Below are 14,079 nucleotides of genomic sequence, written 5' to 3'. Positions count from 1 at the left end.
GTGTTGAGCAGATCTTGCCTCATGTGAGCTGGGACTACTTCAGTATTTGAAGAATTGTAAATGGTGCTGAACACTGTGCAATCATCAACAAACAGACTCACTTGTGACTTTGTGCTGGAGGGAAGGTCTTGGATGAAGCATCTGTATAAGGTTGAGGGGGTCTTACAGAGATGTCCAGGGCTAAGATGATTGGCCTCCAACAATCACACCACCTTGCTCCATGCTAAGTATGATTCCAGAAAGCAGAGAGATTCCATCCTCCGTCCTTAATACCAGGGATAGTGATTCTGATCTCACTCCAAAATTCAGCTCTTTTGTCCACAGCTAAAGGTCCCTACTTGAACTTAGGCTGAGCACATTGTTGATAAATGCCACTTGACTGTACTATCGACGATATCTTTTATCACTTTGCTCATGCTTATGGGTGGACTGAGAGGGCGCTAATTAGCCAGATTGGTGTTTTCATGTTTCTTTATGAACAGGCAACATCTGAGTGATCTTTCACATTGGCATACCATTGCCAGTGTTGCACGTATATTAAATCAACTTGGACAGGAGGACAGGTCATTCTGGAGTACAGGGCTTCATTACTACAGCTGAGACATACATACTCACTAAATTGTACACCCAACAATATGGAGACAAGACCTATGCCCGAAACATCAACTCTCGTGCTCCCTGGATGTTGCCTGACCTGCTCTGTGCTTTTCCACTACCATACTTTTCAATTTTGACTCCCCATCATCTGCCATCCTCACTTTCTCCAAATATGGAGACAACACATTTTCAAACAGTTCCTCTATGAATGAACCCAGGTGAGTCCCCAGTTAATATTTACCACCTCAATACAATTAACCTCCAGTGGACTAAATTCATAAAGGTTCTTGCTGTTCAGTGGTACCGCTCCTATCTCTGAACCAGAAGCCTTAGCTTCCAGTTCCACCAGTGCCAAAGTTGTATTATAACATGTTTGAACGGATTGATTAAAAAAGATCTATAATTAGTTACAAGAGAGAAAGGTCATTTTCATGATTTAAAATAGCATCTATTGTTAGCAGAAAAGAATGATTCCAGATTTTGTGATACCTTCACAGCTGGGGACCCGAGCTGTCCATAGCCCCGAGGCTTGACACCAAAGATTGCTTGATCCCTGCAGTACAAACCCCTCAGTGCAGCCGAACACACATGTAGAGCTGTAACTGAAGTCTTCAAAGGGGCTTTTGCAGTTCATAGTACCTTGTTTAGGAATCGTCAGTAAACTACAGGGAACAGCTAAAACATGAAATTATGCCAATGTAAAACTGACAAGTCAAACCCATTGTACATCAAAACATTTTTGGGAGATACTCCAACTACAATTGTCTTTAATTCAATTTATTTTGTGGATGACACGAAAAGCGAGTTCAACTTGTGACTTGGTGGATACATGCAATGTGCGGTGTAGTACTAGGTGACCCTGAAGGATTGCCGTTTGAGTTCTTATTAGATGCTGGCTAAGCTGATTTCAGCTGCAGCATTGTTTGAAATATTTCAATTGGTGTTAGCATCCCTGGACAAGGAAGGAGAACAGCATCAGCCAAGATTCCCACCCTTGTTCCTGACTCAGTGATAGCTGCTCGGAAGAAGATCAGGTAGGGAGAGGATCAGATTTGGCTGACATTGAGAATGAGATATCTGGAGGTTGTTATCATCATAGGATTGCAGCCCAATAAGAGGTGGGGAGAAACCTCGCCAAAGAGTTACTACAACATACAAATCCATTTTCATTAAGCGAGGAATTGGCCTATCATGTAACTGCTGTAACCAAAAGTCAAGATGAATGTTTGAATTTTTGACTGGATGTAGGTTTGCTCACTGCATCCAGAACCTCAACCTGAGCTACAAACCTTCTCAAAACTTGCTAGTTTTTGACTGAATCATTGCTCCATTGCCATAGCTTATTATTTTAAACTTTGTCCATGAAGAGAACACGTGCTTCTACAGCTGCTGTATCAGGCAGTTCTCACTACTCACACCTTAGACCTCAATTTAGTACAGTTACAATTTGGGATATTGTTATATGAAAATTTACAATGAATAAACTGATGAGGTTAAGAAATGTCTGTTGTGTTGAGTCTCACAGCAATGCTCATTTAAATGACAGACTCAAAATGATATTACTGTATTGTGGCATGTGACCTAATGGTATAAAGCTTTCCATCTCTATTTTACTAAGCTCTGCCCTTTGACAGGATGACACACAGAGTGAAGCGCACTACAGTACATCGGAATTGCTTAGCTTGAACCCACAAACACACAAGTGCCTATGGTTGTAATGTACATATGCAGACACTAGGTGCTGTCATACAAGTTCATTGAATTCCTCAGTACTTTGTGAATCATTCTCATTGATGAACAGTCAGTTCTGCTATAACACGGTAATTCCGTTCCTGTGCAATCCCATATTATAAGAAAATCACATAATAATCACATAAACTAATGGGGCCAGAATCTCATTATAACAAATACACACTTTAAAAGTTCACGCTTTAGAAAGAATATCCCCAGTTCGTCAATCGTGTTACAGTGAATTCACGTTAATGAAACGCGCGCTATAGCAGCATGACTTGTATTCGTGGAGCTAACCTAATATCAAGTCTTACTACAATATCATGTTGGAGTCAGAGAATTAGAGAGCTCTATAGCACAGAAAAAAGGCTCTTCGGCCCATCGAGTCTGCGCCAGTCAAAAACAAGGGCCCAATCATTCCCATCCATAATCTAATAATTCTTCTGCCAGATTCACAAATAGCCACTAATAATAAATATAGAGAACTTGTTACCTATAATTCGAAGAATAAACAAGTTAAAAAATTTTCATTGATCAATAGGTTCCATTTGGTAATTTTTCTTCAATTTCTGACAACGAGATTGACAGAAGAGGCCAATGCTACATTAAGACATTCTATTAAAGATGACCTTGCAGCTAGCCACTATACCTTTGCAAGTGGGTATCTCTGCTGTCCATTGCCCAGAAGCTTCACACTGCAGGCTATCTGATCCCTGTAAGATTAATCCAGTTGCGCAGCTAAAATCACATTTTGAGCTGTAACTGAAAGGTCTAAAGGGGTCAGAACAGTTCACCAGGAGGTTCTGAGGTGTCTTCAGCTCACTGCATTTCACAGCTGAAATTAGAAGTTATCAGGAATTATAATATGTTGCATAAGCGAGAAAAACATTTCTTATTGAATAACTTTGTGAAAGATATACTAGTATGGGTTGAGAATTGATTAATAGACAGAGTGCAGAGAGTAGGAATGAACATACAAATCTCAAAATGGCAAGATACAACTAGTGAGTACTGCAAGAATCAGTACTAATACCACAGCTATTCACATTCTTCATAAATAATTACATGTGGAGACTAATAGGCTCTTATGGTGCAGTGGTAGTGTCTCTAACTCTGGGACAGGAGGTCCAGGTCAAGTCTCACCTGCTCCAGAGGTGCACAATAATGTCTCTGAATAGGTTAATTAGAAAATACCCAGATGCACAGACTAGTTGTAATATTTCCAAATTTTCAAATGACACAAAACTAAACGGGAATTGTACATTCTTACAAAGATGCATGGTGGCTTCAAACAGAGTTGGACAGGCTGAGTGAATGTCCAAGAACATGGCAGGTAGAACACAATGTAAATTGATGGTAAGTTGTCCCCTTTGGTGGGAAAAGGAGACAAACAGACCATTTCTTAAATGGTAGGAGGTTGGGAAACATTGAAGTCAAAAGAGACCTGTACATCCTTGATCATGAGTCATTAAAGGCCATCATGGAGATCCAGCAATTACTAAGAAAGAACAATTGCATGTTGGCCTTCATTGCAAGGGGTTTTAAGCATAGAAATAAAGACATTTTGTGGCAATTTTACAGAGTCTTGGTGAGACCTTAATCAAGTACTGCAAACAGTATTACTATCCTTATCTAAGGAGGTTATATTTGCCATAGAGGAAGTGCAACAGAGGTTCACCATTATATTGAGGACATTGAGCCTGTATTCTTTACAGTTTTGAAAACTGAAGCCATAAATTCTTACAGGGCATGACGGAGTGAATACAGATAGGACGTTTCCCCAGCTGGGTGAGAGTAAAACTAGGGAACATAATCTCAAGATGAAGAGCAGGACACTTAAAACTGAGATGAGGAGAAATTTCTTCAATCAGAAGGTGGTGAATCTTAAAATTCAAGCCTTAATCATTGAGCTGGTTCAATACAGAAATCTGGATTGCCAGAGATTCGTGACATCAAGAGATATGGCAACGTTATAGGAAAGTGGCTTGAGGTGGATGATCAGCTATGACCTAATTGAATGATGGAAGACTCTCAATAGATTTAACAGCCAAGGCTTGTTCCAATCAATGATTTTTTAAAATGAGTGTAGTTTGAGATGTGGCAAGCGACATTATGTTCAAGGACTTTGGAGTAGAAAATGTTTGGCGATGGAGTGATAATATGGAAGAACAGAAGTATCAAGGGTTGATTTATACATGAGAGTGATGAGAGCAGCAGATTTGAAGTAGGGAGAACAGTACCTGAAGAGACCTGGGAACTGCCAATGTGCCAGGAAGGGGAGAATATGGTAATCAGCTGTTTAGTGAGTAGAGAGTTAATGAAGCAGGAGGTAGATCTCACCAACAAGGTGAACTTGGACACAGCATGAAAGGAGATAGGAGAGAAACTAAAACCAGAAATCAGCTTTAAATCTCATGGAGCCAGTGCCTTGCCAGTACTCAATATTTGAACTAAAGTATGACGAGCTATTACTTGGATGAGATGCCCAAATGTTGCTGGTTGGAAAGATAAAGACTAGAACCGATCTCTAGACAAGTATACTGAGATACCAATGTACATATTCTGTATTTCCATTCATTCTAGATTCTTTTTATTTCAGATTTCTATTACCAGCATTATTTCTAATTGCCTTTCAATTTGATTTCTGTTTAGTAGCCAGACATATCTATGCATGCCTATGCAAAACATAGATGAAACAGTACCTTCACATGTTGGCTTTTGTGGTGTCCATTCTCCAGAAATTCTACATTGGATCCTGCTCTGTCCACTTAATGCAAATCCTTTGCTACAGCTAAAGTTGCATATTGAGTTGTAATGAAAGTCTGCAATGGGATGGATACAACTCATATTGCCATAGTCAGGGGCTGTCAAGGTTTCACACACTTGGACTGCAAACAAAAAACAAGGATAGTAGAGAAATTATTTACTTGAAAAGTGGCAAAGTAACAATCTATTCCAATCTTAGAAATATTAAAAGTGGCTATCTTATAAAACAATAGCATACCTTTGCAGTTGGGGATCCGCCCTGACCATTGACCAGAAGCTAGACATTGGAGTGTGTCTAATCCATTCAGTACATACCCTTCCCTACAGCTAAAGGTGCAGGTTGAGTTGTAACTGAAATCGCCAAGTGGATGGGAGCAGTTTAGAGAATCTTTACGCGGAACCTCCAACCATCTGCAGTTCTTAACTGAAAGTTAGATGCAAATATCGTGATATTGGTACATAAATTGCAACAATGAAATGCAAACATTTGCTATCATTCTAGGAGTTCTCATTAAAGTAGTAACTTGTCAGTTTCTAGTGAGGACAGGGGAAAGGAACACTTTGAAGCTTTCAAAACAGCATCCAAGGATGTCTAGTTCTGTTGTAAGCTGCTTTGATATAAGTTAAAGTTGTCTCTGTTTTGCCCAACAATGTACTTTAATGTAGAAAATATTCCAAGATAATTCTGGATGTAGGTTTGCCCACTGAGCTGGAAGGTTCATTTCCAGATGTTTCGTCACCCATTGGAGGCCCACTGAAGATGTTACCTAGTCGGGTGATGAAACGTCTGAAAATGAACCTTCCAGCTCAGTGAGCAAACCTACAACTTGAACCTCAACCTAATGTACAAATGTTCTCAAAACTCATTAATTCCAAGATAATCTAAGCAGAGAAAAACAAAGGGCTATTCAATTGCCTTGTTGCAGGACCATCTGCTATTCACAATGTGGCCGGGTATGTTGGTGTTACATTATTGTGAAGCCTGTCTCAGAATAAAGCATTTTTGAAACACACTGTGTACGTTACCTTTGCACTCTGGAACAGGCGCAGACCAAACTGCTGAAGCTGTACATTGAAGCCTCTGTGTTGTACTTATTTCATATCCTTCTACACAACTGAAGTCGCATATTGAGTCGTAGCTGAAATTTCCGTAAGGGTGGAAACAGTTCATAAAGCTTCGATCAGGTGCCTCCAAGTCAATACAATTAATAACTAAAATGATAATAGCAACATTGTTTGAGAAAGGAGAGATTAGAAAAATTATGGAGAGATACAGAGATATTAAATGCAGCAAGTATATATTTCTGTTCTGAAAAAATATATCAAGTATGTATTTATTCATGGACTTTTTAGTTTCATATTTGCATATGGCCATTTTTTAAATTAGTGTTAAATTTAAATATAAAATGCTGGAAATATGCAACAGGTTCGTGAACATATAACCGTTAACACTAACTGTTAAAAGAGAACAGTTAACTGAATTAAGTGGGGTGTTTGGTTATGAGAAACAGTCTGAAACATGACATGTTAACATTTTTTTCCTCTTTCTAGAGATTGGCATATTTCACTTTTATTTTAGATTTCCAGCATCAACAATTTTTTTTCCAAAGAAGTATTTTTATTTGCACAGCAAAATGTTCTCAGAATAAAAAGGAAATTCATGGGAATAATATGTTCAATACCCAAAGGAATCAAAAAAGAAAAGGTAGAGTTGCAAAAAAGCAAGAAACACATTTGTGCTTATAGCTACATGTAATCCAAAATAGACACAATGTGTCATGTATTGAGAGGGGAAAGCAGCCCTCTTCTTCTACCAAATAGTTGGGGTATAAAGAATTCAAAATGGAAAGCTTTTTGTGGTCATATAGGTCCATAAGCAAGAGGTACAATTGATTTTCATTATATTTAATGTAAAGTGACATGAGAGATCCTGAGATAACGTAAATGCAAGTCTTTTTTTGGGAATATTGTGTGCAGTTTTGGGTACCAAAAATAAGACAGACATAAGCACATTAGAGTAACTGCAGAAGAGATTCACGAGAATGGTCTCGGGATGAGAAAGTTCACTTACAAGGTTAGAATGGAGTGATTGGGACAGTTTTTCTCACAGAGAAGGGGGCTCAGAGGAAATCTGAAGTTTTCAAAATCATGAGGTCTGGATACAACCGATAGGGAGAAATTGTTTCTACACTTCTTGATAGAGAATCAGGAATGAGAGGACACAGATTTAAAGTGATTTGCAAAAGTAGCAAACATTACACATGAAGAGTGCTCCAAGTCTAGAATACACTACCAGGAAATGTTGTGGAGGCAGGTTGAATTGAAGCATTCAAGAGGTCATTTTATTATTATTTGAACAGAAACAAGGTACAAGGTGAAAGTCATTATGCTCATTTGGAGACCAAATGCACCTAAAGAAATGGAGGTTAGAGAACTCAGGGATGTTTTGAAAACAGCTCACATTACAGAAGAGGAGGGGAATCGGTTTAGCTCAGTTGGCAGGATTGTTAGTTTACGGAGCAGTGTTATGCCAACAGCCTGGGCTCAATTCCCATCATCGGTTTGAGACTACCATGAAGGACTCTCTTTCTCAACCTCTTCCCTCGCTTGAGGTCTGGTGACTCTCAGATTAAAACAACCACCGGTCGCTTCTCTCTATAATGAGAGAGCAGCCCCTATGGTCTGGTAAGACTGTGTTGACACCATAACAAACAGACGAGGAAGTCCTGGAGGTCTTAAAAATATATAAAGGAGGATAAATCTCTGGGACTTGAACTGGTGTATCCCAGGACTTTGTAGTAATCAAAGTTTGGGAGAAGATTTGTAGCTCGGGTGCTCGTTGTTGTGGTTCTGTTCGCCGAGCTGGGAAATTTGCAAGACAAATTCCCAGCTCGGCGAACAGAACCACATCAACTTTGTGATAAGTTAGTGTTGAAATTTCAAGGCCCCTTGCAGAAATATTTGTATTATCCATAACTATGGATGAGGTGCTGGATGACTGGAGAGTGGCTAATGTTGTGCCTTTGTTGAAGAAAGGATGTAAGGAGGAGCCTGGGAACTACAGACCTGTGAATCTGACTTTGGTGGTGGGTAAATTGTTGGAGGTGATTCTGAAAGACAGAATTTATATACATTTGGAGAAGCAAGGAATAATTAGGGATAGTAAGAGGGAAATCATGTCTCACAAATTTGGTTGAGTTTTTTTGAGTAAGTAACCAAGAAAACAGATGAGGACAGAGTGGTAGACATTGTGTACTTGGTCTTTAGTAAAGCTTTTGACAAGGTTCCACATGGTAGACTAATTAGTAAAGTTAGATGACATAGGATTCAGGATGAGCTTTCCAATTGGATACAACATACAACGACAGAAGACGCTGAGTGATTGTGGAGAGCTGTTTTTCAAACTGGAGGCCTGAGACCAGTGGAGTTCCACAGAGATTGGTGCTGGGTTCACTTTTGTTTTCCATTTACATAAATGATTTCGATGAGAATGTAGCAGGCATGGTTACTAAGTTTGTAGATGAGACCAAGATTGGTGGAATAGTGGGTGATGAAGAAGGTTATTCAAGATTACAAAGAGATCTTGATCAATTGGGTCAATAGGCTGAAGAGTGGCAGATTGAGACTAATTTAGATAAATGCAAGGTATTGCATTTTGATAAAACAAACAAGCGCAAGTCTTATACAGTTAAAAGTACAGCCTTATCGTAGGGTAGTGTTGTAGAACAGAGAAACCTAGGTGTTCAGGTACATAATTCTTTGAAGTTTGCGTCACATATAGATAGGTTGCTCAAAGAAGGTATTTAGCGTTTATCTTCATTGCTTAGATTTTTGGCTAAAGGGGTTGGCACGCTATGTTGAGATTGTACAGGACATTGGTGAGGCCTCTTCTAGAGTATTGTGTCCAGATCTGGTTGCCCTGTTATAGGAAGGATATTATTAAGCTCGAGAAGGTTCAGAAGAGATTTATCAGGATGGTGCTGGGAATGGAGGGTTTGAGTTACAGGGAGAGGCTGGATAGGCTGAGACTATTATCACTAGAGCATAGGAGATTGAGGGGTGACCTTAGAGAAGTTTATAAAATTAGAGAGGGATATAGATAAGGTGAACAGCAGGTAGTTTTTCCCTAGGGTGGGGGATTTGTTTACTAAGAGAGTAGTAGGGGCATGGAACGGCCTGCCTGCAACTTTAAGGGCATTTAAATGGTCATTGGGTAGACATAAGGATGAAAATGGAATAGTGTAGGTCAGATGGGTTTCTAATTGGTTTCACAGGTTGGCGCAACATCGAGGACCAAAGGGCCTGTACTGCGTTGTAATGTTCTATGTTCTACTAGGAGACATATTTCTAAGGTGAGAGAAGAAAATTTCAAAGAAGATGTGAGGGGCAATTTTCTTACATAGACAATGGTTCGTATATGGAATGAACTTCCATTGCAAGTGGTGGATGCGGGTGCAGTTACAACATTTAAAAGACATTTGGCTAAGTACATGAATAAGAAATGTTTGGAGGGATATGGGCCAGCCGCAGGCAGGTGGGACAAGTTTAGTTGGGGATTATAGTGGGCATGGAGTGGTTGGACCAAGGGCCTGTTTCCATGCTGTGTGACTCCATCTGCACCATAAGGCGCCTGTGATTCTGTGAGAAGCTTTGACCAAGGAGATACACTGTAGGAAATCTACTACTGGTCTCTTCAACTTATAAAGCTCAAAATTGATAGTCCAAACTCCCCACTTTCTAACTGAGGTGAAAGAAACAACAATTGGTGAAATGATGCCAACATTTATTAATCGGTTATTATGTGATTATGTGCTTATTTATGCAGCTGACCACAATCTGGTGAGGACTTCCAGCAAAACTCCAGATCATTTCAGAGTGCACGTGTACAAATCCAACTGGTGTTTCATAGTTCCATTTGTGGTTTTTACCAATTGTTCAATTCCCTCAGATTATTGAAATTTTGTTTATAACCTAACTTCACACATTTTATGTTGATATTTAACCTTTGTTTATGTCTTCTTTCAAACATAGGAATTGTACAAAAGGCTTACCCTTTTCACAGTTGACTCCATAGAAGCCTTCATTGCACTTACACTTAAAATAACCAATAGTTTCCACACATTCTCCATGACCACTGCAAGAATCCAGTTTGCACGAAGCTGTCAAAAGTTTGCACAGACTTGTAAAAAATATTTACTTTTATGCAATAAACATTATTAAATACTCATTAAGGCTTGTGCTCAGTTTATCACAGAGTCACAAGGTATCTGCAGGTGAGAAAGTTAATTAGTCTTCATGGAATCATCTATCCAAATAACCCTAAATTACTCCCAATATAGCATGAAATCAGATTTAAGTTCCAGGGTTTATGTCACATTGCTATATCTGGAATTTCATTTCATGTAGTGATCACTTAATGTAGGAGGAACAAATTCTAACTTTAGTCCTAGAAGTGCCTTTTACAATTTGTGTTTGCTTGCAAATTAATTAACTTTCTGTATTTGCCTTACTCATACCAAGTATTACCTTATATTTCTATAGGTTTATCCCATTTCTAGAATAAAAGTGCTAAATTCTGCTCCCATTATATGGATCACGAATACCAGGTTAATAAAACATCCACCAATATCATTTATTGTATCCGTTGCTCCCGATGCGGTCTCCTCTACATTGGGGAGACTGGACACCTCCTAGCAGAGCGCTTTAGGGAACATCTCTGAGACACCCGCACCAATCAACCACACCGCCCTGTGGCTCAACATTTCAACTCCCCATCCCACTCTGCCGAGGACATGGAGGTCCTGGGCCTCCTTCACCGCCACCCCATCACCACCTGACGCCTGGAGCAAGAATGCCTCATCTTCTGCCTCAGAACACTTCAACCCCAGGGCATCAATGTAGACTTCACCAGTTTCCTCAATTCCCCTTCCTTCACCTCACCCCAGGTCCAAACTTTCAGCTCAGCACTGTCCCAATGACTTGTCCTACCTGCCTATCTTCCTTTCCACCTATCCACTCCACCCTCCTCTCTGACCTATCACCTTCATCCCCTCCCCCACTCACCTATTGTACTCTATGCTACTTTCTCCCCACCCCCACCCTCCTCTCATTTATCTCTCCACCCTGCAGGCATCCTGCCTCTATTCCTGATGAAGGGCTTTTGCCCAAAACGTCGATTTTCCTGCTCCTCGGATGCTGCCTGACCTGCTGTGCTTTTCCAGCACCACTCTAATCTAGACTCTGGTTTCCAGCATTTGCAGTTCTTGTTTTTACCTAATAAAATCTTTGCTCCAACCAGTATTGCTAATGATTCAAAGTTGAGATAAAGGAAAATAGTGCAAGGAAAGCAAAAATTCTGGAAATAAACAGCAAATGTGAAAGAAAGATAGGAAACATTTCGGAGAGGTCACTTCAACAGAATCAGAAAGGGATTCTTTATTTTCAAATAAAACAAATTGTGTAAGTTTTTGTTGTGCCAGATTCCAGCTGCTCATATAATAAATGTGGTGTTTGGCTCAGTTTTACAGGGTCCATGTATGTTAGAATTTGGGTGATTCGGTGGGTTGACAATGTCAGCAAGATTTTCACATGACCTAAGTTTCAAAAGGCAGTAAGACATCATCCAGTTGCTGGTTGGAAAATTATTGTTTTACAATTTCTGAAGAAGCAGTCCACTAAATTTTAACCTTTTTTTTATATCAGAAATAAATTGACCTGTTGTGCAGCATTTCTGTTTTTATTTCAGACTTCCAGCTCATCAATTTTCGATTCATCTACATTGGCTCACTTTGGAGTACTGTTACATCTACATCAGAAGTTACAGTGTAAACCCATACAGCAGGCCTGATCTGTAAGCTAGGCCAAAAGCATTTGTACAGTTCTGAAAGACAGCTGTGGTGTCAGAGCTGTTCCTTTTCCAAAAGAGCTCATGCCTCATTGTTTGTGGAGATAGCGCTATTTAAGAAGAGCAGAGAGAATGGGCTGGTCTGACCAGCTGTCTTCTCTCAACCAGCAATCTCCTACAAATCTCATAGAAGAGTTGATCCAAGGAGGAATATTGCACCTTAACTCATTTGATGGCAAATATGACTCTGTTGTGTGCAATTTGCTGTTTTCCAAAACAAGTTAATTTTATCCATCTGTGGGATATGGGTGTTGCCACCAAGGTCAACCTTATTCCTAATTGCCCTTAAGGTACAACTGAAGAGCAAAATTATTGCTGTTGGTCTGGAGTCATACATAGGCTGGGAAGTGATAGCAGATTTCCCTCATGAGTATTGAGGAACCACTTAGGTTTTTACAATACTCCAGCTTCATGATCATTGTTACTGACACTAGCTTTTAATTCCAAATGTATTTAACTTGCTGGATTACTAGGAATATAATTTAAGTGGCTCCAATACATATGACTGGTATTTCAAACATAATCCATTGATTATAAATACCTTTAGAATGACCTAAGGAAGCGATATAGATGCACCGGTAAATCTATTTGTACTTATTAACAATTTTTAAAGTTACCTTGGTAACAGAGTGGCCTTTTCCTTCGAAGGCAGGGTTCATCATTCCATTTTCCAGCATACTGAATTCTCTTTATATACATTTCCACACAATCTTCATTATTCTTTCCATTGTTAGGTTCATTAGGAGCCCAGTTCATAGCAAATTTTTCTAAGGTCCTATTTGTTCCGATCCAAGTCCAGACATTGTTTATTTTCCTCAAGCCAATCCAGACGTGGGTTTTTCCTTTTGGCAAATATTCATTCAGGTACTGGTTTTCCTCCATATTCTGTATCGCGACCATATCGGTGTACCGCTCTCGACAGTATTTCCTCGCAGCATTCCATTTCATGGTTCTATTGGAATAATGGTATATCCAGCCATGTACTCCTTCTAACATCAGAATTTCTGCAAAGGAAGAAAGCCTGTGATTTTAATGGGACAGGCTGTTTTTTGAGTTGTAAAGACTCTGATGCCATTTAAAAATGTCAGGCAAGACCCACTTGCAGGATTCCTGCCCCTTTTCTTGGCATTTTTGTTGGGGGTGCAGGATAAAGCTGCACCCAACCTGGTTGGCTGTGCTGCCTGGGTAAGCACCCAGCTGCATCCACAGTTTTACTGAAGTCAGGCCAACTTCTCAATAACTTGTGGTTCATGGATCTCACCAGACTCATGCTGTACCAGAATCTTCACTTGGAAACCTTTTGAAAGGTAGCTTCAAAAGATTTTACCCACGCTAGCTTGATACTACTCATTCAGATATTCACCAATCCACCCACCATGGTCCCTCATACTCTCCATGCCAACTGATGCTAACTCATTTCCTCTCCCAATTGTTTGAAATTCCAGACTTCTCTGTAAGAGTCACGTGAGTGACTTTATTGACATGTACAGATAGAATTGACAGATACATTAGATTATCATTAGCTTTTTTTGTGATCCCATTTGTCAATAGCTCAATGTTTACTTCCACAAGCTAAAGATGTGCGCTTCTCTTATTTACATTTTGGTCAATTAATATTTTTATATGATACCAACGACAGCAGATTTTTCAAAGAAACATATATACATTTTATTTAGCGCACAGATGCCATTTTGTTATTGGGTTTGTTGTCTCCGTAGAGATTATAAAATGAGTGAATGAGCATGGAGCATGGAGCATGGATTGGCAGTGACAGCATGTGAGACCATTGGGGTTGGGTGAGAGCATGCGTTTGAATTGAAGATGTGATGGGGAATGGGTGGGAGGTCTGAAGGGATGTGAGGGATGAGGTCTAGGAGGTCTAAAATATAAGCAAACCAGTGGGAAAGGTCCAAAAGAACTGAGGTGGACCTCTAAAACAGACCAGCTCAGTCCCAGTAAAATCTTCACACTTTCAGAGTTATCCAACAAATGTTGTTCTTCATAACAAGGTCATTTAGAACATAGAACATAGAACAATACAGCGCAGAACAGGCCCTTCGGCCTTCAATGTTGCGCCGACC

The 14,079-nt window shown here is 39.7% G+C and overlaps 1 protein-coding gene across 5 annotated transcripts in view; it reads right to left on the bottom strand.

Moving 5' to 3' along the window:
* The window catches only part of LOC140479688 (P-selectin-like), a 63,651-nt gene that overhangs the window by 37,239 nt on the left and 12,333 nt on the right, over window positions 1–14,079 (bottom strand). For all 5 annotated transcript variants that reach the window (XM_072573696.1, XM_072573697.1, XM_072573698.1 and 2 more), the window contains exons 3-9: window positions 12,616–13,002; window positions 10,146–10,253; window positions 6,121–6,306; window positions 5,333–5,518; window positions 5,031–5,216; window positions 2,978–3,163; window positions 1,087–1,272 (exon numbers count right to left, since the gene is read on the bottom strand). In XM_072573696.1, coding sequence (XP_072429797.1) covers window positions 1,087–1,272; window positions 2,978–3,163; window positions 5,031–5,216; window positions 5,333–5,518; window positions 6,121–6,306; window positions 10,146–10,253; window positions 12,616–13,002 — 1,425 coding nt within the window. The remainder of the gene's footprint in view (window positions 1–1,086; window positions 1,273–2,977; window positions 3,164–5,030; window positions 5,217–5,332; window positions 5,519–6,120; window positions 6,307–10,145; window positions 10,254–12,615; window positions 13,003–14,079) is intronic.

This window comes from Chiloscyllium punctatum, chromosome 7 (assembly GCF_047496795.1).
Source record: "Chiloscyllium punctatum isolate Juve2018m chromosome 7, sChiPun1.3, whole genome shotgun sequence".
In the NCBI taxonomy this organism is placed as follows: Eukaryota; Metazoa; Chordata; class Chondrichthyes; order Orectolobiformes; family Hemiscylliidae; genus Chiloscyllium; species Chiloscyllium punctatum.
This window is presented reverse-complemented; position numbering and strand designations above follow the sequence as displayed.